The sequence below is a fragment of the Physella acuta genome, unplaced genomic scaffold (genome assembly GCF_028476545.2).
Source record: "Physella acuta isolate Inbredline_101_S28 unplaced genomic scaffold, ASM2847654v3 ptg000943l, whole genome shotgun sequence".
In the NCBI taxonomy this organism is placed as follows: domain Eukaryota; kingdom Metazoa; phylum Mollusca; class Gastropoda; family Physidae; genus Physella; species Physella acuta.
Window position 1 is genome coordinate 152,276 of NW_026732460.1, and position 25,119 is coordinate 177,394.

The window sequence follows — 25,119 nt, forward strand, 5'->3', positions numbered from 1 at the left end:
TACACACATCTGCCACACACATACAACACATATGTAACACACACCCCCATACCTACAACATGCCTACAACACACCTGTGACACACCTACCATACACCTATAACACCCCACCCCACACACCCCACACAACTCACCCTACACTCCTCATCCAACAAGTCCAGGATGCCCAGCTTGCTCTCAATGAGGTCAATACAAGGTTGGTTGTCATAGAAGTCAATGAATGACCACTCTATCTTCTCCCCCACACACCCCACACACACCCCCACACAACTCACCCTACACTCCTCATCCAACAAGTCCAGGATGCCCAGCTTGCTCTCAATGAGGTCAATACAAGGTTGGTTGTCATAGAAGTCAATGAATGACCACTCTATCTTCTCTCTCACATACTCCTCTTGTTCCAGTTTAAACACATGCTGAAACACAAACAGGTCATTAAACACATGCTTGAACATATACAGGTTTTAAACACATGGTTTAATATATACAGATGTTTAAAAATTGTGGTGAAATAAATACAACAGTCAAAGTAGAAAAAAAATTCAGTAATAGAAGGAACTTGATATGGACACTTAGAAACTAGTTATAGCTAAAAATAGCAGTTTATTTTCTGTAGAGAAACAAACCACAACCTAAACACCTTAGGATAATCAAGAAACAGTGTCTACCCTCTACCTTGTTCTTGTAGGATATCGTATTGTTGTGTGGGGTATCTTAAGGAATTAATCGGCAAAACTTCTTTTTTTAATTGTTCATCTCCAACTAATATTATGATGCTTAATTGATTGACAAAAATATAAGACTATTAGACCTAGTATTATCAAAATGTATTACAGTGAACTAAAATTTTATTGTGTTTTCTTTTTGGGCTCTGGATGCAGAGTTTTAAGAGTAGGGGGTAGGGGATTTAAAGACATTGGAGGTAAGGTTAAAAAGTTTAAATGATTTGAAAAGTAGTCAATGGTAAATAAAAACAAATCCATACCATGTTAAAGATTTGCTGTAGTTTCTCATTAGCATAATTAATACAGAACTGTTCAAAGCTGTTGATGGTGAAGGTCTCAAACCTGTGGGGAAGAGATGGGGCTTTAATCTGTGGGTACCAGGACTGATACTAGAAAGAAAAATAACTTGGTCAAGTGATATCCCCAGAACCCAGAAAACAATGTGATTAATCCAAAAATGTCCAGAACTAAGTGAAAAATGTGATTTTACCCATTAAGGTATCAGAACCTAGTAAACAATGATTTACCCATAAATCCCCAGAACCCAGTAAACAATGACTTACCCATAAATCCCCAGAACCCAGTAAACAATGACTTACCCATAAATATCCAAGACACCAATAAACTTGTATGTCTTGGTGGCACTGTGAAGGGCCTTGTTGATCTGTGTGACGATCCAGTCAAAGAGCCTGGAGTAGATGTACTTGACCAGGGCATCCCTGGCAAAACTGGCCTGGGGAGGGGAGGGGCTGATAGTTAAACACCACCACAATATTTTCATTTTAAACGCTGTCAGTGATTCTCTGTCTGAATGGTGCATAATAAGAAGTACGAGAAAACCTCATACATTTTTTATTTAAAATACAGAGATCAATTTAGGATATTTTATTAGACTTTACTTTTAAAAAGTAGAATTTTTTTCATTGATGCAGTATTACAATATTATCTATGATTCTTTCAGTGGTTTGGTCAGTATTGTTTACCTGTGACTCTGTCAGTGGTTTGGTCAGTATTGTTTACCTGTGACTGTCAGTGGTTTGGTCAGTATTGTTTACCTGTGATTCTGTCAGTGGTTTGGTCAGTATTGTTTACCTGTGATTCTGTCAGTGGTTTGGTCAGTATTGTTTACCTGTGATTCTGTCAGTGGTTTGGTCAGCGTCTCGTTGACCGTCTGGATCTTCCTGTTACACAGCCACATCCTCATCTGAGATTCTTCAATGCCCAGCAGCTTGCACATGACGGTGATGGATGGGTCCTTGTTCTGGAACAACAACATCGCTACAACATCAACAACAACATCACTACAACATCAACATTTCTACATCAACAACATTTCTACATCAACAACATCGCTACATCAACAACATTTCTACATCAACAACATTTCTACACCAACAACATTTCTACATCATCAACATCGCTACATCAACAACATATCTACATCAACAACATTTCTACATCAACAACGTATCTACATCAACAACATTTCTACATCAACAACATTTCTACATCAACAACATCGCTACATCAACATTTCTACACCAACAACATTTCTACATCATGAACATCGCTACATCAACAACATTTCTACATCAACAACATTTCTATTTAAACAACATTTCTACATCGACATCATTCCTACATCATAACATTTCTTAAATATCATCAATAACAATATCAACAACAACCCCTACACTATGCAGCAAAAGATCTATATTTGTAGTTTGACAGTTCAATACATGGTTATAAAGAAAATTTTCGATACTCAGAACTTTATTTTTAATATACCATATAGTTAAGTGTGCTGCAATATCACTTTCATACTGAATCAAACTTAGAAAAACAAAGGACAGCCAACTGGTACAAGTGTTTGGATGTCACATGGGAACTGACCAAGTTACAATAACAGAACTGGTGTTAGACTAACGAGGTAGGTGGTTCTAGACTTACAGGAATCTCACAAGCCTCCCCATCCTTCTCTTTGATGTTGACATTACCAAAGTGTAAAATGGCGCTCAGGATCCTGAATATCATCATCACATCTTTATCAGGGAAACCTGGAACACAGCAACAATTAAAAAAAAACAATAACACCAACAGTAACAATAAAAACAATAACACCAACAGTAACAATAAAAACAATAAATTCTTCAGTCTTGTTAGAACTGCCATTTGTTTGAAAAAACATACATTTTCTTTTACTTTCATCCACTGTGAAAAACATCCTTTTGTCTGGGCATTTTGCTTGGTTAAAAAGATTAGTAGAGCTAATTTATAATGTAAATTCTACTCTCTAATGAATGGCAGCTGAGTCAGGAGTTAGCTCCCTTGTATTTGAAACACAACACAATTTTTAGTGTTCACCTAGTTTTGGATTTACAACCCTGGTGTTGACAATATTGTGCATAAAAACCACAAGGTGACAACCCACTAAGGTGAGAACCACCTTTACTGACAACCCCCAGTGTTGACAACCCCCATGTCAACAACCCCTGTGAACAATCCCTGTGTTAACAACAACCTCTTCTGTTAACAACCCTCTATGTTAACAACCCCTGTGTTTACAACCCCCACATTAACAACAACCTATGCTGACAACCCTGTGTTAACAACCCCCTATGTTAACAACCCCCCTGTGTTAACAACCCCCATGTCAACAACCCCCATGTTAAAAACCCTCTATGTTAACAACCCCCTGTGTTAACAACTCCTATGCTGACAACCCTGTGTTTACAACCCCCTATTTTAATTAACAACTCCCTATGTTGACAACCCTATGTTTACAACCCATGTGTTAACAACCCCCCTATGTTAACAACCCCCATGTTAACAACCTCCAATGCTAACAACCCCCTATGTTAACAACCCCAATGTCAACAACCCACCACGCTAACAATCCCCCCTGTGTTTACCCAGTGTTGTGAAAGCCTTCCTTGTCTTGGTCAGCTCGGCTGCATCATCCACATCCCTAATCTGTGGGGCAGCACCTTGACTGGTGTAGAAGAAATCATCAGGAGCACCTGGAGGTACAGGGCACACATCAATATAAACATGTCTTTCACAAACTCATGAGAACAATCAATATATACAGGTCTTTCACAAACTCATTATCTTTTAAACTTGCCCAATGTTAACCTTCATACTCACTCAAGTGGTAATGTTTGTACTTACTCAAGTGGTAACCTTTAACTTACTCAAGTGGTAACCTTTAACTTACTCAAGTGGTAACCTTTAACTTACTCAAGTGGTAACCTTTTACTTACTCAAGTGGTAACCTTTAACTTACTCAAGTGGTAACCTTTAACTTACTCAAGTGGTAACCTTTAACTTACTCAAGTGGTAACCTTTAACTTACTCAAGTGGTAACCTTTAACTTACTCAAGTGGTAATCTTAACTTACTCAAGTGGTAATCTTTAACTTACTCAAGTGGTAACCTTTAACTTACTCAAGTGGTAACGTTTGTACTTACTCAAGTGGTAATCTTTAAACTCAGGCAGGTCCTCTGAAGCACACAGCTGGTAGAAGATGTGATAATTTCTCTCCTCTGATGCTTGGAACACAACCCTGGAACATCAGAGTCAAGTCAGGTCAAACACAAGGAACATCAGAGTCAAGTCAGGTCAAACACAAGGAACATCAGAGTCAAGTCAGGTCAAACACAAGGAACATCAGAGTCAAGTCAGGTCAAACACAAGGAACATCAGAGTCAAGTCAGGTCAAACACAAGGAACATCAGAGTCAGGTCAAACACAAGGAACATCAGAGTCAAGTCAGGTCAAACACAAGGAACATCAGAGTCAAGTCAGGTCAAACACAAGCAACATCAGAGTCAAGTCAAACACAAGGAACATCAGAGTCAAGTCAAGTCAAACACAAGGAACATCAGAGTCAAGTCAGGTGAAACACAAGCAACATCAGAGTCAAGTCAGGTCAAACACAAGCAACATCAGAGTCAAGTCAGGTGAAACACAGGCAACATCAGAGTCAGGTCAGGTCAAACACAGGCAACATCAGAGTCAGGTCAGGTCAAACACAGGCAACATCAGAGTCAGGTCAGGTCAAACACAGGCAACATCAGAGTCAGGTCAGGTGAAACACAAGCAACATCAGAGTCAAGTCAGGTGAAACACAGGCAACATCAGAGTCAGGTCAGGTCAAACACAGGCAACATCAGAGTCAGGTCAGGTCAAACACAGGCAACATCAGAGTCAGGTCAGGTCAAACACAGGCAACATCAGAGTCAGGTCAGGTGAAACACAAGCAACATCAGAGTCAAGTCAGGTGAAACACAGGCAACATCAGAGTCAGGTCAGGTCAAACACAGGCAACATCAGAGTCAAGTCAGGTCAAACACAGGCAACATCAGAGTCAAGTCAGGTCAAACACAGGCAACATCAGAGTCAGGTCAGGTCAAACACAGGCAACATCAGAGTCAGGTCAGGTCAAACACAGGCAACATCAGAGTCAAGTCAGGTGAAACACAAGCAACATCAGAGTCAAGTCAGGTGAAACACAAGCAACATCAGAGTCAAGTCAGGTGAAACACAAGCAACATCAGAGTCAAGTCAGGTCAAACACAGGCAACATCAGAGTCAGGTCAGGTCAAACACAGGCAACATCAGAGTCAGGTCAGGTCAAACACAGGCAACATCAGAGTCAGGTCAGGTCAAACACAGGCAACATCAGAGTCAGGTCAGGTCAAACACAGGCAACATCAGAGTCAAGTCAGGTGAAACACAAGCAACATCAGAGTCAAGTCAGGTCAAACACAGGCAACATCAGAGTCAGGTCAGGTCAAACACAGGCAACATCAGAGTCAGGTCAGGTCAAACACAGGCAACATCAGAGTCAGGTCAGGTCAAACACAGGCAACATCAGAGTCAGGTCAGGTCAAACACAGGCAACATCAGAGTCAGGTCAGGTCAAACACAGGCAACATCAGAGTCAAGTCAGGTGAAACACAAGCAACATCAGAGTCAAGTCAGGTCAAACACAGGCAACATCAGAGTCAGGTCAGGTCAAACACAGGCAACATCAGAGTCAGGTCAGGTCAAACACAGGCAACATCAGAGTCAGGTCAGGTCAAACACAGGCAACATCAGAGTCAGGTCAGGTCAAACACAGGCAACATCAGAGTCAGGTCAGGTCAAACACAAGCAACATCAGAGTCAAGTCAGGTCAAACACAAGCAACATCAGAGTCAGGTCAGGTCAAACACAGGCAACATCAGAGTCAGGTCAGGTCAAACACAAGCAACATCAGAGTCAAGTCAGGTCAAACACAAGCAACATCAGAGTCAGGTCAGGTCAAACACAGGCAACATCAGAGTCAGGTCAGGTCAAACACAAGCAACATCAGAGTCAAGTCAGGTCAAACACAAGCAACATCAGAGTCAGGGCAGGTCAAACACAGGCAACATCAGAGTCAAGTCAGGTCAAACACAGGCAACATCAGAGTCAGGTCAAACACAAGGAACATCAGAGTCAAGTCAGGTCAAACACAAGGAACATCAGAGTCAAGTCAGGTGAAACACAGGCAACATCAGAGTCAGGTCAGGTCAAACACAGGCAACATCAGAGTCAGGTCAGGTCAAACACAGGCAACATCAGAGTCAGGTCAGGTAAAACACAGGCAACATCAGAGTCAGGTCAGGTCAAACACAGGCAACATCAGAGTCAAGTCAGGTGAAACACAGGCAACATCAGAGTCAAGTCAGGTCAAACACAGGCAACATCAGAGTCAGGTCAGGTCAAACACAGGCAACATCAGAGTCAGGTCAGGTCAAACACAGGCAACATCAGAGTCAGGTCAGGTGAAACACAAGCAACATCAGAGTCAGGTCAGGTCAAACACAGGCAACATCAGAGTCAGGTCAGGTCAAACACAGGCAACATCAGAGTCAAGTCAGGTCAAACACAGGCAACATCAGAGTCAGGTCAGGTCAAACACAGGCAACATCAGAGTCAGGTCAGGTCAAACACAGGCAACATCAGAGTCAGGTCAGGTCAAACACAGGCAACATCAGAGTCAGGTCAGGTCAAACACAGGCAACATCAGAGTCAGGTCAAGTCAAACACAAGGAACATCAGAGTCAGGTCAGGTCAAACACAAGGAACATCAGAGTCAGGTCAAACACAAGCAACATCAGAATCAGGTCAGGTCAAACACAAGGTTAAACAGTGCTAGGTCAAACACAAGCAGGTGAGTTATGTGCTTCAGACAACAGGTGAGTAGATTTTAAGTCCTCACAAACCCAGGCTTATTGTTAATCCAAACCACCTATACTAACACCTTTATTTAAAACTCAAATCAACTGTAGTAACTCTTTAAGCCCGTAATTATTTTCACGTTTTACCGGAATTATTTTTTTCACTCTTTTTTTTCAGTACCCATATCTTTTTATCCCCTAATTTAAACACATTAAAGATAAAAATTAATCGTAATTGAATGCCCTACACACTGATATAAATTTTAAGGAATTATTTATATATTGAAGAAAGATAATTACTTAGTTTTAAAGAAGAAAAAATAAAGAGTTGATTTTTTCGTGCAAAAATTATGCTTGTCTTGAAAATTATTAATAAGAATTACTTTTCATGAGTTCTTATTCATAGAAAATGAAAGTACGTCCATTTTTCTACAAAAATCATTGTTAGTCTTAGTATAAATACTTTAATTTTTGGTTAATTTTATAATGCAGCGACGTAAATGTTTAGACGTGGCAGCTGAACTGCATTCCGCAGTGTTAAAAAATGCTGTTTTTCGAGTTGTTTTACAAAAAACAATTCTATAAAATACAAAATCATCCTATCGAGAAATCTACAAGAAGTAAATACAACGAAAAATGGCTGCGCTAGTGTTATCATGACCTAAATTTACAATTAAAAAACTTGGGACTCCGAAATACAGAATAAAATCCAGATAATTTCATCCAACGCTAGGAACGTCATTACGGTATGGCAGGCCAGCCTGTCGACCGCTAGTAGCATCGTTACGGTCTTAAAGAGTTACCCCAAATCACCTAGACTCTCCCCCAACTGACCTGGACTTCTCCAGCAGGTAGGTCCTCATGTGAGCCCCCACAATGGAATGGTTCTTGTTGAAGCTGATCTCTATATACTTGCCAAACCTACTGCTGTTGTCGTTCCTTGTTGTTTTGGCATTACCAATGGCCTGAAGACAATAACATTTAAATCTGCTCTACCAAGGTCCAAATTTTGATAAAAAATATATAAAGACTATACTTTACATCAGTTTTTTTAACAAACATTGGGCAATCTTTCAAAATTTCAGTCATTTGATTATTAGTTAAATATTTGCTCAGGGTATATAATATTCTATCATTTTTAATCTTACAGTGTTTCAGACAGAAAGCCATAAATGTCAGCAAACATATTTTAAACAGTATTAGCATACTAACAAATTATGTACATTAGATAGTAAATCCAATGAATAAAGCATGAGAGATGTAACTAAAACAGTGCATCTCAAATATAAGACCTCCCCTAGCTTGAAATCACCTGTGTTTCATCCCATCACCTTAGTGAAAGTGTACCATTATAACAGCCCACTTTGCACTGAAAAGCCATCCCATTAGCACCTTAGGGTACAGACAGTACACCAACTTGAGAAGCCATGTAACGTACCTCCATGATAGGGTTGGATGCCAAGACTTTCCTCTCCACCTGGGTCTCCGCCTGCGACCCGCCCACCGTGGCGAAGTAGCGCATGGCGAACTTAGCGGAGACGGTTTTACCTGCGCCAGACTCACCACTGACGATGATGGACTGGTTCCTGTCAAACCTGGAACCAAAGAGCAGGTGTTACAACAGGTGTTACAAAAGGTGTTACAGCAGGTCACAGCTAAAAGGGTCAGTGGTTCACATTGTAACTGACATTCTTAACATTACAAACTATCACCTCTCTTGATGCTATGTTTAAGTTAAAAGATGGTACATTTTGAAGATTATTCAAATATATTGTTAACATCTTATATAGCAGAAGTCAGGTCTGCAGCTAAAGGGATGGTTAGGGCTAGAGCTAGGGCAAAGATTAGGGCAAAGATTAAAAAGTAAGTATAGATACCTAACATTCCCTCTAAGGGGAAAAAGTTAGTGTGCAACATGTATTTTGAGTATGCAGTATTCTAAATGTCTTATACAAGTATATAAGTACTAGCTGCATCCCCTGCTCCGCCACGGTAAATCTTTATAAAATATACCAACTTTGGAACAGAACAAAACAAACAAAAACACAACACAAACACAAACAAAACACAACCACAACCACAACACAACCACATTACAACCACAACACAATCACAACACAACCACAACACAACCACAACCACAACACAACCACAAAACAACCACAACACAACCACAACCACAACACAACCACAACCACAACACAACCACAACCACAACACAACCACAACACACGGTAAATCTTTTTTAAATGTACCAAGTTGGGAACAGAACAAAACTAAATACAACACAAACGAATGCAAAGAAAAAACAAAAACGAAAAAACAAACAACACTCAACTTAAACTCAATTTAAATGTAATCATAAAGGCATATTGCTCACAGTCTATCCCGTAGCGCCAAATCGCGCCCTTTCCGAGCGCCGGCGGAAAATTTCGATTTGCACACTCCCACCTCCCTCAAACTTTCGATTTCCACCCTCCCCCCCCCCCCCCCCTCTTGCTACGCCTCTGTTTCCGCAAATAAATTAAAGGCAGTATTTAGAATATCCGTGTTTTACCGACCATATTGCACTTTATAAATTCATGCATTTTTTTCAGTACTTTTAAAAATTTACAATAAAGTTTCATGACTAAAACCATTGCGCACCTAATGATCGTGATGACTTAATATAATAATTCGAGAATAGTTGATTAAAAATTGTAATTAGTAAACAGTACATTCAGTGAATAAAATAAATAAAATATAGCCTTTTATCAATCAATGCTAATTATAATATTCCATCAATAATGTACTCTACACGTCTGCTTAATTTGCATTCACATTTTGGTAATTATATTATTCCAACAATTATTCCGTCTTGCAGATTTTGCATTCACATTTTTAGCGCGAGTTCAATTTATTTTTAAATTACCTCCTTTGGTAAAATTACTAAACAGTTTAATTAGATTTTTCTACCCTACTGTTAATATGTTATTAAAATGTATCCATTTTTTCTAGGAATATAAACGAAAATGATATTTGACATTGATATTTTTAATATGTTTTAGCAATGTGCGAGTATTTAATATTTTCTTTACGTTATGCAAAAAAGTAAAAACGGTGGCAATTATAAAATACCTCTATGCCGTTATATAAACAACCCCTACTCTATAACTTATAATAAGACACTGCGGTGCACCGAAAAGCACAGTATGGTGCGCTGTTTACTTTTATGGTTTCAAAATCTATAGCGATGACAGAAGGACTGACACACGCTCAGCCCGCTTATATTATAGATTTTTACAAAATGACTGCAAGGTAGTTCAAAGCTACTGTGCGACCACGCAATAGGGCAGCTTAGAGGGAACATTGTAGACACCTCTTTGGACCTGATATTTAATAGGTCAGGTTAAGGAGAGTTCAAGTGTTTCCACGACAATGGCATATGAAGGGAAACAGTCGCCTTTACTTTCCCAAATGAGAAGACACCATTAGAGCTGGGTGGACTCAGAGACTCCAACACATTCAAGCCTGGGATCTGAACAAGACTTTCAGGTTTACAGTCATGCGCTCTATCGCACAACCATGCCATACCATATATAATAGGTTTAAGGCTACAAATAAGTTTAGTGTTATGGCTAAGATTAGGGACGGGATTAGATACAACCACAATGCACAATGATAGTAAACATAAAAACACAAACTATCAACAAGATGACCACTAACACAACAAGATGACCACTAACAAAACAAGATGACCACTAACACAACAATATGACCACTTATACTAACATCACAAGATGACCACTAACACTAACACAACAAGATGATAACTAACAAAAAGATGGCCCCCAACACAACAAGATGACCACTAACACAACAAGATGGCCCCCAACACTAAAACCACAAGATGACCACTAACACTAACACCACAAGATGACCACTAACACCACAAGGTGAACACTAACACTAACACAACAAGATGACCACTAACAAAACCAGATGACCACTAACACAACAAGATGACCACTAACACAACAAGATGACCACTAATACTAACACCACAAGATGACCACTAACACAACAAGATGACCACTTATACTAACATCACAAGATGACCACTAACACTAACACAACAAGATGATAACTAACAAAAAGATGGCCCCCAACACAACAAGATGACCACTAACACAACAAGATGGCCCCCAACACTAAAACCACAAGATGACCACTAACACTAACACCACAAGATGACCACTAACACCACAAGGTGAACACTAACACTAACACAACAAGATGACCACTAACAAAACCAGATGACCACTAACACAACAAGATGACCACTAACACAACAAGATGACCACTAATACTAACACCACAAGATGACCACTAACACAACAAGATGACCACTTATACTAACATCACAAGATGACCACTAACACTAACACAACAAGATGATAACTAACAAAAAGATGGCCCCCAACACAACAAGATGACCACTAACACAACAAGATGGCCCCCAACACTAAAACCACAAGATGACCACTAACACTAACACCACAAGATGACCACTAACACCACAAGGTGAACACTAACACTAACACAACAAGATGACCACTAACAAAACCAGATGACCACTAACACAACAAGATGACCACTAACACAACAAGATGACCACTAATACTAACACCACAAGATGACCACTAACACAACAAGATGACCACTTATACTAACATCACAAGATGACCACTAACACTAACACAACAAGATGATAACTAACAAAAAGATGGCCCCCAACACAACAAGATGACCACTAACACAACAAGATGGCCCCCAACACTAAAACCACAAGATGACCACTAACACTAACACAACAAGATGACCACTAACAAAACCAGATGACCACTAACACAACAAGATGACCACTAACACAACAAGATGACCACTAATACTAACACCACAAGATGACCACTAACACAACAAGATGACCACTAACACAACAAGATGACCACTAACACTAACACCACAAGATGACCACCAACACCACAAGATGACCACCAACAATAACAAGTACCTGGACATTTGCTTGAAAGCCTCCTCCGACACAGCAAAGATGTGAGGGTCCATGGCCCCCATATCCTGCCCACTGTACGCCTGTATGATGTCATTGCTGTAGATATCCAAATACTCGTACGGGTTGATGGCTACTAAAACTATACCTGAGGTAATACACAGAAACTATAGGAATATTGAAGTTAAAACTACACTTGAAATTTTTCTTGTATTTCCAGCTAGTTGCCTTGAAATATCACAGAAATTCCAGCTTCCAAAAGTAAACAAAAATACTTCAAACATGCAAGGCAGTTAATAAACATATTTATTTTAGATTGACAACAACATAGAAATGAACTAAATCTAATCCTTTCCATACTGTAACAAATAATAATTCAAAATTGAAAGATTTTTTCTTACAGTAAAGAGATTAGACTTACCATAATATGTATTGAATTCTTAAGATTTAACGTACCACAATATGTATATACAAGATTTAAACTTACCACAATATGTATATATAAGATTTTGTTCGACAAAGCGCACCTTCAGATTGTATAGTACTGTAAATAAAGGAAACAATAATTAGTAAGAAACCACAAAATACTTGCCATGTAAAGTTGCAGAATCTATAATATCAACCTATTGAGACACAACAGATACTGGAAATGTATTAAAAATGGAGAATAGATAAGAAATAACTATTTTATTGTGCCCATTTCCCATTTGCCATAGTCTCAAAGTCATGGTTTTCAGACAACTAATCAACAACTTAACAAAAGTTAAACTTACCTTCAGGCTCATTTAAATAACTTAGTGATGTCAGATCATTTTCACCAATTAAAATCTCAGGATTCCTTAAGTGCGGTAGTGTTTTTTCTGTTACGTTTATTGTTCCTTCCTACAAGAAAACAAAAACACAGAAAAAGTTACAGGATGTCCACAAACAATATTGAAATGAAGAATCCATTAAAAAAGTAAAACTAAAATTATTATTTTAAAAATAAAAAGTTTTATTTTATCAATAGAAGTCAATGTTTACAAACTCTAAGGTTTTGATTTACTTTATTTTCTAACTAATTTACAGCTTATTCAAATCCACATTTCACTTTAAGTGTTTCTCATGAAAATCAAGTAGTCTTCACATCATGCTGCAAAACTTCACACAAAAACATGCAAATATGTTTGTCACTATGTCTGTTAACAGAAAGTTTTATACTCTCTAACTAAAATAAATAAGCCTCCCATATTTTTTTTTATTAAACCAACTTGCAATGGCTATAAAACAAATGGTAACTCAACAAAAAGAAACAAAATGAGAAATATATCAATCAGATAGTTGGATACATAGAAAACTATTATCTAGGAATAATAATTTTATCAAGTGGTGTGTAAGTGCTAGTCTATGTTGTAGTTAGGTTTGTATGATGTATATTTATATCACTATAATTGGATATTATGTTTATACATATTCAGAGTATGACATCTACATATCTATTAAGCTATAAGATATAAATGTTAATATGTTAGGTATATTTTTAAACATTATTTTAATTTTATAGTAAGTTATTTGTACACATTTTTCAGCAGTACATTGCTTGAGGATTAAAATTCTTGTAGCTGGGGTGTTAATAAGATAATGAATATTTTTTTAATTGGTGCAATACATGCTAATTTGATTACTTTTATTTTATAAAGAGTACCAGATAAGCAATCTAAGTACTATTGCAATAATTAATTTGTGCATTCTTTTAAAACAAATTTTCTTAAAATAGGTTTATCTTTTCTTCAAAGTGGCATAACATATTGATGTGTAACATTTTGTTTTTAAATGAAGACAAAAAGAAATAAGGACAAGACATGCAGTGAACATCACATTACTGTTGCAGGCAAACATGCCAGATTTTTTTACCCTTAACAGGCAGGTGTCTAGAGTAGTGGACACTGACTGATCTGTCCATTATGAAAGTAATGGACACTACTACAAACTTATGACATATAAGCCTACTGATGTATTATAAAGATTAAAACAGTCAAGAAGGAAGAATAATTTATTTAAAAAATATTTTAATGTAGATTTTTTAGGCTAATATCTTGGAACAAATGAAAATGTTCTATAGAACAGGAACTAAATAGTGCACCAGCTGGTGTCATGTCAGGTATTTCTTCAACATGCTGCATTGCTAGAACAATATTTGCTGAGTTTGTAATATCAAGGGAGGTAACATGGTACACAGAGAGCAGAACTCAATAAAGGGAGAGCACTTACAACCCAGCAGTCCTGTGAAGACAAAACAGGGCAGTGTTAGTTCACTTGATGCAGTCAGATTAGGGGAGTCTAACAAGTATATTCAACAAACTGATGCAGTCAGATTAGGGGAGTTTAACAAGTATATTCAACCTAGAGATGCAGTCAGATTAGGGGAGTTTAACAAGTATATTCAACAAACTGATGCAGTCAGATTAGGGGAGTCTAACAACTATAGTCAACCTACAGATGCAGTCAGATTAGGGGAGTCTAACAACTATATTCAACAAACTGATGCAGTCAGATTAGGGGAGTTTATCAAGTATATTCAACAAACTGATGCAGACAGTCATTGTGTTAGTATTGGGTCATCCAACATTAAATTACAATTGCGATTTGATAGTATTTAATGCAGAATCAATTTGATAATTTATTTTTTTGTCTCCTCAGTTTTGAATAATTTGCTGCATGTTATTTGTTCTTATAGCTATGAAATTTCTTTTACTAACTAAATGACATGAGTTAATGCTATAAAATATGGTGATAGACTGCCATGAATTTTTGTGGATAAATGACACTTTTTTTCCAACACTGAAAATAACATGTATTTTAAAGCTAAAATATTATCAGATAAACACATAATCTTAGGTGAAAGTGCTGAAAAAATCTGCATATACCTACAAAGAATAAGATGTGCAACTTGTATTTAACTATCATCAACAACAAAAATGTTGTATCTCACTAAATGAAAAATTCAACAACAAAATCAAAAGGAACCAAAAAGGTTGTGGTCAAGATGCATAATAATCCACATTATATTTTTCCCAACCAAAAGTGTTTTACAAAAATAGTATGCAGATTTACTCAAAGCAAACAAACACAACTAATTAACATTGGTAAACCTGCATACACACTTCAAGGAAATATTTATCAACATGGAATGTATTTGTTTTAATATTATTTCCACAGCCTTTTTACATGCTTTCTTCCATTAAATATTTCTTTTTAAAAAACACACATGCTGTTATGGCATGGGTTAAAGGGGTGTCCCATCATGTGGCACCCCACAATCTCCCCCACAAACAACACCCCAGTCCCCAAAATTTACCAACCGATTCTTCATACACCTGCCTGTGACACACCACATTTCTCAGCTGTGGAGGGCAAGTAATCAGTGGATCAATCTAATGGTGTTAAAGACAGGGGTGTTATGGTCAGGGGGTGTTACAGTCAAGTGCTGTCATAGTCATTTAGTGGTTACACTCAGGTTTATTAAATATGTCTGTTTGACCCTGGACAGCAACCAACAAATCAAACAGTTGTTGCTAATGTTATAGACTTGTTAATTAGTTCTATTGGTTTGAACCTCTTGTTAAGAACCAATTTGTTTGAAATAATGTTGTTAAAATCTATTTAAACATTGTGTCGACAGCAACATAAAGAATAAACCACTTTCTTGAGTTGTTTTCAAGTTTGACACAAACTAGCTTAACATTCACTCCTCAAATATTGTCAATGTTTGATATCCTATGTGGCAACTCAGTCAAGGGGAATCCTCAGGCTTAGTGTGATGTGGCCAGAACAAAATTGAGTCACACTTTGTCTTCACTAGTAATCCATACCTACCTTTTTGGTTTGCTTTTCTTAAAAAACTGGGCATTTATTCAAACATTAAAAATACATTTAAAGGTACACACATTTAAATAAAATTTTGTTTACATATGATATATTTTTTAAATACTGAAATCAACAAATTGAGAAAAAATGTTAATAGATTGGTATACAACCCAGTATTTGATACAGAGCTAATGATATAAACAAGCAGGCTGAACTAGTAGGTATAGAAATAATACAGTTTATACTGATCTACTAGCAGTATAAAGGTCATGACTTACAGCTGACCTATAGATGACCTCTGCACTGCACAGCTGTGTACAAATCATAAACAGGTCATGTCTTTATAGCAAGAATTCAATCATGACAAGAATTTGTAAGATTGTACAAAAACACACACAATCATAAACAGGTCATGTCTTTATAGCAAGAATTCAATCATGACAGGATTTTGTGAGATTGTACAAAAACACACAATCATAAAACTGTAACACGTATACTATGCCAGTTAGCACAATCACCAAGAAAAGTAGGTTGTAAAAAGAAAAAAAAAATTATTAAACTGCTATGACTAATCTACACTGCATTCACCTATGTGTACTGCCACCATCACCAGAGTTATTGTTATTATTGAACTTTAACCTTATGAAAACACACCCACAACTTAGCAACACAAGCACACATTCTAACCCCACAAACAGATCCAATGGAGCAGCCCTTATCTAATCCAATCCAAGTTTTCTATTCCCAGCCCAATGTTTAATGCTACAATACACCTATACTATAACACTTTACTTAGCCCAATGTTTAATGCTACAATACACCTATAACATTTTACTTAGCCCAATGTTTAATGCTACAATACACCTATACCACTTTACTTAGCCCAATGTTTAATGCTACAATACACCTATAACACTTTACTTAGCCCAATGTTTAATGCTACAATACACCTATAACATTTTACTTAGCCCAATGTTTAATGCTACAATACACCTATACCACTTTACTTAGCCCAATGTTTAATGCTACAATACACCTATAACACTTTACTTAGCCCAATGTTTAATGCTACAATACACCTATACCACTTTACTTAGTCCAATGTTTAATGCTACAATACACCTATACCACTTTACTTAGCCCAATGTTTAATGCTACAATACACCTATACCACTTTACTTAGTCCAATGTTTAATGCTACAATACACCTATACCACTTTACTTAGCCCAATGTTTAATGCTACAATACACCTATACCACTTTACTTAGCCCAATGTTTAATGCTACAATACACCTATAACACTTTACTTAGCCCAATCTTTAATGCTACAATACACCTATAACACTTTACTTAGCCTAATGTTTAATGCTACAATACACCTATACCACCCTACCTCTGCTTCCTCGTACTGTATCCTTAGCCCAATGTTTAATGCTACAACTACAATACACCTATACCACCCTACCTCTGCCTCCTCGTACTGTATCCTTAGTGTGGCCTGCCCCTTATAATCCTCCAACAGTTCTGCTGCCCTCCACACTTTGTCTGGGTCTGGTATCCACACCCTAGCACCCTGTAGGAGAGATAAATGACATTCGTTAATTATATTAATTAGCCACACCGTAGCACCCTGTAGGAGAGATAAAAGACATTCGTCAATTTCATTATTTTAATTAGTCGAGCCCGAGCACCCTGCAGGAGAGATAAAACACCTTCATTAATTTTATTAATTAGTCACACCCTAACACCCTGCAGGACAGATAAAACACATTTGTTAATTTTATTAATTAGTCACACCTTAGTACCCTGTAAGACAGATAAAAGACATTCGTCAATTTCATTTTTTTATTAGTCATACCCAAGTTGCCTGTAGAAACCACAAAAACACATTTATAAATTTGTTTTTTTTAACTGGTCACAACCTAGCACCCTTTAAAGACAAAAAAAACTCATTAAACACAAAATTAGCCATATCCTAGCACCTTTTAAAGAAAAAAAAGCACTCCTTAAAAATCACTGTATTAATTATCAGAACCCTTGCATTTAACAAAAGGACATTTATTACTTTTCCCACATTTTTTGGCAAAAATATTCCACGCCCTCGGACAATTAAATTCTAAGCCTTTAAGGAGCATGTGGTCAAGCAGTAGAGCCCGAAACATATAACCCAATAGTTCTGAGTTTGGTATCACAGAATTATAAACCTAGATGTCTCCCTCAAAGACTCCCTAAACTCCCTGATATAGTACCCTACCCAGTTGATCAATCAAAACTAGGAAAGACATCTAGAAAGACATCCTGGCCACATAATATATGGCCAAAAACTCCTTAACTGACTACCCGGTCCAGCGAGCACTCTACTTCCACTACACTGTCCAGGTGCCGCCATGCTTCATGCAGATGGATGCCAAAAACCAACTGGCATCCCCACTGTTTTTTACCTTCTCATAGAAATCACAGGTCTCTACGTTATGGACCACAAACTGGAGATCAAATCTTCTGTACGGGTCGTAGGTCAACGGCTGTAGCTTCTTGGCCATCTTCTGACCAGTTATTTTACCCGAAGTTGTCGCACTTAAATCTGATTGGCTACTTCTTCTGCTTGTGGCAGCTGATGTGAAATCCGATTGGCTGTTGTGTTGACTGCCAAAATAAAAACTAACATCTGATTGGCTGTTGAGAAAACTGTGTATAGATGAGCTCTGGTTGAGGGATGTGAAGTCTGAATGGCTGCCCTCATTGCTAGAGGCACCAAAGCTTAAGTCCAGCGGGCTGGTGCGTCTGCTACTGGTGGCCAGGCTGTCCAGCTCAGCACTGAAGCTGGTGCCAGACTTCTTGCCTGCTGGCCTCTGGACATCACTGCCATTAAACTTGGCAACACTGTCGTGGTGTGAGTCACCGTTCTGTGTGTCACCATAGGGTGTGTCACCTTTCTGTGTATCACCTTTGTTTGTCTTCTGTGTGTCACCATAGGGTGTGTCACCTTTCTGTGTATCACCTTTCTCTGTCTTAACATCCACACCTGGTCCAGACACAGGATCTTTTTTCCCTAGTAAGTTCAAAATCCTATCCATGGCTCAAGGGGCCATAGTGGGGTCTTTAGGCAAGCACAAGGGACATGTTCACTTACAGAAGTTTTCTTGGTAGTCTGTAGACAAGTATAGGGAACACAATCCCTTAGGGAATTTCTTAGGTGGTCCTTATGCAAGCACAAGGAACATGTTCCCATACAGAAGTATTCTTGGCAGTTCTTTGAAAAGTATAGAGAATGTGTTCTCTTGGGAAAGTTATCCTGTGGTCCTTAGACAAGCACAGGGAACATATTCCCTTAGATAAGTTATCCTGATGGGCCCTAGACACTCACAAGGAACATGTTCCCTTAGAGAAGTTATCTTAGATGGTCCTCAAAAAACCACACATGGAACATATCCCCAAGATAAGCTATCCTGATAGTTCCTAGACACTCATAAGGAACATGTTCATCTTAGATGGTCCTCAGAGAAGAACATGGAACATGTTCCTTTGGTGAAAAGTTCTTGAAACAGGACATGTTATCCAACAGATGGCCTCTAGAACCAGACACACTGGCATCACAAAAAACACTTTTGTTAGAGCAACTATCAGCAGTACAATCCAGAGTGATTAATGTATCAAGATATATCCAAGACACACAAATAGGTGAGGAATCCAATAAGAAAATGTGAACTGATGGTGTGTTAGAACTAGTGTGGAACAGTTTCATCATAAGATTAGCATTAGCTTGCATCAAATAGCTTGTGGGTACCAGTAGAAACAGCTCAGATAAATACAATTAGCCAGAGGTGTTGGACACACTACACACAAATGGGGGTGCAGGCGAATCCTAACGAATGAGTTGGTTTTAGAAATCCTAAGGCCAGGATTTGAATGCTGGACTATCCGATTAGTAGTGTAGTGCTCTACTACCAGACCAACTCCATCCCAAGTTTTATGAAAGATGGAAGTCAAATACATAAAACAAGCTTCATTGAAGGACATAGATTCATCATAAGTAGCTTGGTCAAATTCGTGTACCACACAGAGATACAACAGTACTAGCAGCTTTAGATAATCTTGCCTGTATAACTAGCGGCATCTAGCAATAGTGTTTTACAAGCATCACGCAAATGCTGCATATAAAAGGAGCACCTCCACACAGATCTGACAGGCACCCCCAGGGACTCCACCTATGTAACAGCAGAACATTGTGAAATCCAACTCACTTGCCTGTGACATTTCACTATGTTCACCCACCAGAAAAATGTCAATTACCTCCTGAACAAATGGCACTATCAAGGGGTGGGGGTGGGTTCTTACACAGGAGGTAGTGGTCACAGTGTGAGTACTGGTGGTGGTGTGGTGGTGGGATGGGCAGATGGTAGTGGGAGTAGCATGGTAGTGGGGTGGGCAGATGGTAGTGGGATGGGCAGGTGGTAGTGAGGGTGGGCAGGTTGTAGTGTGGGTAGGCAGATGGTAGTGGGGGTGGGCAGATGGTAGTGGGAGTGGGCAGATGGTAGTGGGAGTAGCATGGTAGTGGGGTGAGCAGATGGTAGTGGGGATGGGCAGATGGTAGTGGGAGTGGGCAGATGGTAGTGGGGGAGGGCAGATGGTAGTGGGGGTGGGCAGATGGTAGTGGGAGTAGCATGGTAGTGGGGTGAGCAGATGGTAGTGGGGATGGGCAGATGGTATTGTGGGTGGGCAGATGGTAGTGGGGATGGGAAGATGGTAGTGGAGGTGGGCGGATGGTAGTGGGGATGGGAAGATGGTAGTGGGGATGGGCAGATGGTGGTGGGGATGGGCAGATGGTAATGGGGGAGGGCAGATGGTAGTGGGGATGGGGATGGGCAGATGGTAGTGGAGGTGGGCGGATGGTAGTGGGGATGGGAAGATGGTAGTGGGGGTGGGCAGATGGTAGTGGGGGTGGGCAGATGGTGGTGGGGATGGGCAGATGGTAATGGGGGAGGGCAGATGGTAGTGGGGATGGGGATGGGTAGATGGTAATGAGGATAGTAGGGATAGAGAGATGGTAGTACAGATGGGCAAATGGTGGTAGGAATAGGCAGAGGCATATGGTGAAATGATATGAAGGGCAGATGGCGTTATGATTGTGGGGATGGGCATATCGTGTCATGGTATGATGGGCAGATGGTGGCTGGTATTGATGGGCATGTTAGTTGATTGACGTGTAGCTAGAACGGATGGGCAGAGAGTGACAACGATAGAGGCACTATTGATAGAAGGAAGTTGACCAGGCCACTCTCTCCCCCACCCCTCACTATGGAGGCTGGCACTAGAGACGACGACAAGAGCCCTCGTCTGCTGGACTCAGGGGGAGGGGTCGGGGGAGGGGGTGGAGTTTTTAAGATACCCTCAATTTCTCCTAGCTTTATTTTTTTTTTTACTGTGCCGTTGGCAACTAAATCTATAAGGCAAATATTGAGGCCGGCAGTGTTTCTTGAATTATATATTACGAGCCGGCCCGCGGCATAACATACGCCGCTATTTAGTTGTTTCTAATTTTCAATAATTCATAATTTGTGAATTCGACAGTACCAACGCTGACACTGAAAATATTTCTTTAAAACACTATAAGTAGCTCGTTAAGGACCATAACCCCCCCCCCCCCTTCCTTCCCTCCCCCCCTCCTCCCCCCCCCCCCCCCCCTACGTTTAAAATCGTTGGCTCTGCTTGTAAACATTTAGAGTGAACACAGCTCACTAAAACCATGTAGGGGTGGGGAAGTAGGGAGAGCGTTTGCAGCTTGTTTTCTAACGGCTCGAAGAAGAGAATTATATATATAGATAGATGTAGGGGTGGGGAAGTAGGGAGAGCGTTTGCAGCTTGTTTTCTAACGGCTCGAAGAAGAGAATTATATATATAGACGAGCCGGCCCGCGGCATAACATACGCCGCTATTTAGTTGTTTCTAATTTTCAATAATTCATAATTTGTGAATTCGACAGTACCAACGCTGACACTGAAAATATTTCTTTAAAACACTATAAGTAGCTCGTTAAGGACCATAACCCCCCCCCCCCCTTCCTTCCCTCCCCCCCTCCTCCCCCCCCCCCCCCCCCCCCCCCCCTACGTTTAAAATCGTTGGCTCTGCTTGTAAACATTTAGAGTGAACACAGCTCACTAAAACCATGTAGGGGTGGGGAAGTAGGGAGAGCGTTTGCAGCTTGTTTTCTAACGGCTCGAAGAAGAGAATTATATATATATAGATAGATGTAGGGGTGGGGAAGTAGGGAGAGCGTTTGCAGCTTGTTTTCTAACGGCTCGAAGAAGAGAATTATATATATAGACGAGCCGGCCCGCGGCATAACATACGCCGCTATTTAGTTGTTTCTAATTTTCAATAATTCATAATTTGTGAATTCGACAGTACCAACGCTGACACTAAAAATATTTCTTTAAAACACTATAAGTAGCTCGTTAAGGACCATAACCCCCCCCCCCCCCCCTTCCTTCCCCCCCTCCCCCCCCCCCCCCCCCCACGTTTAAAATCGTTGGCTCTGCTTGTAAACATTTAGAGTGAACACAGCTCACTAAAACCATGTAGGGGTGGGGAAGTAGGGAGAGCGTTTGCAGCTTGTTTTCTAACGGCTCGAAGAAGAGAATTATATATATAGATAGATGTAGGGGTGGGGAAGTAGGGAGAGCGTTTGCAGCTTGTTTTCTAACGGCTCGAAGAAGAGAATTATATATATAGATAGATAGATAGATAGCCAGCCATAAAACAAATCCAGTTCATTAGCGGGGCGAAGAGGGGGGGGGGGGGTCAGGGAAACCGAGTTTTTAAAGAAAAGGCTTATGTATTATAACCATACAACAAATCCAGTTAATTAGCGGGAGGAGGGGGTGCAATGAAACCGAGTTTATAAAGAAAAGGCTTATGATAAAAATATAAAGATTAGACTTTAATGGTAAAAAAAGATTATTAACCAGAGATAGATGCTGTATAAATAAACTGGTATGGACAAAGTTTAGTTGTCTTGATAAAATGCTGCATTGTGTCTCCAAATGTGTATGCATATAAACTTATCAGACATGTAAATCTAGCAGTGGGTAGCTTGTATACTGGCTTCAGTACGTCGTGTAGAGCTCCATACAAATTTTGTGTGACGCCAACAGCACGACTGTATACGTATACAGGCTGGAAGTGGCGCTGCTAATGACGGATAATTACACAATTAGTGACATGACGCATGTCGGTAATTAATGCGGATTAGTCACGGCTCGGTGTGTGAGGGCTATCACGTGATCTAGTTGACAGGGAAAGACAAGTTAGTGGGGTCTTGGTGGGTTGACCAGCTGTAGGACCGCTGGTCTAATAGATACATATCAGCCTGTTCAGTGACCAACACTTCTCATTATCTCAATACTTGCAGGAGTGTGGAAGAGTTGAGGAAATAGAAAATGTGTGTGGTGTGTGGGAAAAGGGTGGGGTTAATTAGTGGGTGAGGCAACTGACAGACAAGTGTGTCCATTCAGGTGTTGTGAATCAGAACCGTCAGAGCATGTCTTACTGCTTGCTTTAAGACACCACGTCAATACTGAAGAGAACCTGTCTTATTGATAAGAACCATTACACGGAGCTTACATAGCTGAAGCAGAAACTATCATTGTTTAGTTCTGATCATTATTAAGACTTGCTTCCTAAACTGGTAGACCAATTCCACGAGAATGTTGTTAACGTGTAACAAATAATGTACTTTACTGCTGAGTATAAAAGCTGTAACAGAAATTATCCTCTCAAAGATTTTTAAAAAAGCAAAACTTGAACTCAGACCCCCCCCCCCCCCACCCCGTCGTATATCAAGCCAAGCCGAGGGGGAGACGAAAACATCGGGTGTCATCCTGATGGTAATGCGGGGACCCGCTAAGGGAGATAAATCGGTGATAAGTTTAAAAACATTTATCAACTTTCGATTATCTTCCCTTCAATATGGTAATCCCTACAGAAGCCAGCGCGTACACTGTCGATATTTCAACAAGCTTTTTTTTTTTTTTTAAAGGGGGATTTGCATAGTAATATAACTGGTTTTTGTGTGTTAATCTTATATACAAGAGTTGTTGTTTTTTTTGTATCGTTAGGCAGCTGTTGTCCTATTTGTGCATAGGCGTCCACAAATTGCGACAAGCTTACACCCCCCACCACCCCAGAATTAAAAGGTATTTAAAACAAAAACATAAAATATAAAAGGATATATATAGCATGTGTATGTGTATGTGTATATGTTTACGTATATGTATATATATTTGCGGGCGTCCATAACAGCAGTGGCGACAGCAACTAAACTGAGTTAGGAAACTGCCACACGTTTGCCCACACGGTGAAAGAAGGGGATGACTGTGACGGAGTACTCTTGTATTACATATGTAGATAGTGTGACCGTAGATGGACTAGGTCAGCATAACGACAACCTTTACTTGAACTCTTCCTGTCGTGACAATATGTCCCCAAAACACAGTCAGCCGCCTCGCACAGCGTGACATTAAGTAGGATTTGACTGGTCGGTTCTTACGTCACAAGCCACTAACGTAAAGTCACTTACGACATGATGATAGCCAAGTGCTCCTTCAGCCAAAAAATAAATAAAAAATAAGCGATAGTTGATATGATTTCCTTTAAAAAAAAATTATTTTAAAAAAAAACCAACAGTATGACATAAGAAACGTCGAAGCTTCTGACAGTGCTAATCAGTGAACTGATCCATTGCGCCAAGCTTGAGATCACGTGACGCGGAAGTATGTAAGTGTGATAAGCTCGTCTTTATCTTGGGGGAAACTCACTTCCGGTCTCATTTCCCTTACAAAGTCCTGTATTAAATCATGGGCGTAGCCTGACAGCTTGCATACAGAGGCGTAGTTTCCCAACCCACTGCGTACAAGTATTTAGTCAAAATGAGTTCCTGAATAAACGATCGAGTTGAAACGATAGTGTCAATACATGGCTACATCTTCCCTCGGCACGGATAGAGACAATAGAGCTCTATAAAATACAGCTCATTAAGTGAGGGGTTACGGGTCATTGTGAGGTCAGATTAGAACGGTTAGAATAGTCCTCAGGGGTCTCCAAACTTTTCAGTCCGAGGGCCGCATTAACTATCAAATTTTAGTTCGGGGGCCAGTTTCTTCCTGGCATGTCTTTGATTATTCTGGGCGAAGTTCCTCAACCATCACTAAACTGTTTTTCCGTGGACAAAAAGATTTCCGCGGGCCGGATGAGAGGACATCGCGGGCCGCATCCGGCCCGCGGGCCGTAGTTT

General features: G+C 39.6%; 1 protein-coding gene across 1 annotated transcript in view; it reads right to left on the reverse strand.

Annotated features, from left to right (window-relative positions):
* The window catches only part of LOC131953717 (unconventional myosin-Va), a 105,998-nt gene that overhangs the window by 57,958 nt on the left and 22,921 nt on the right, over positions 1–25,119 (reverse strand). The window contains exons 2-15 of the mRNA XM_059317049.1: positions 17,296–17,403; positions 15,325–15,366; positions 12,757–12,865; positions 12,471–12,527; positions 11,987–12,131; positions 8,372–8,528; positions 7,768–7,898; positions 4,195–4,289; positions 3,637–3,744; positions 2,675–2,781; positions 1,854–1,985; positions 1,324–1,457; positions 985–1,066; positions 134–415 (exon numbers count right to left, since the gene is read on the reverse strand). Of these exons, the coding sequence (XP_059173032.1) occupies positions 134–415; positions 985–1,066; positions 1,324–1,457; positions 1,854–1,985; positions 2,675–2,781; positions 3,637–3,744; positions 4,195–4,289; positions 7,768–7,898; positions 8,372–8,528; positions 11,987–12,131; positions 12,471–12,527; positions 12,757–12,865; positions 15,325–15,366; positions 17,296–17,403 (1,689 nt within the window). The remainder of the gene's footprint in view (positions 1–133; positions 416–984; positions 1,067–1,323; positions 1,458–1,853; positions 1,986–2,674; positions 2,782–3,636; positions 3,745–4,194; positions 4,290–7,767; positions 7,899–8,371; positions 8,529–11,986; positions 12,132–12,470; positions 12,528–12,756; positions 12,866–15,324; positions 15,367–17,295; positions 17,404–25,119) is intronic.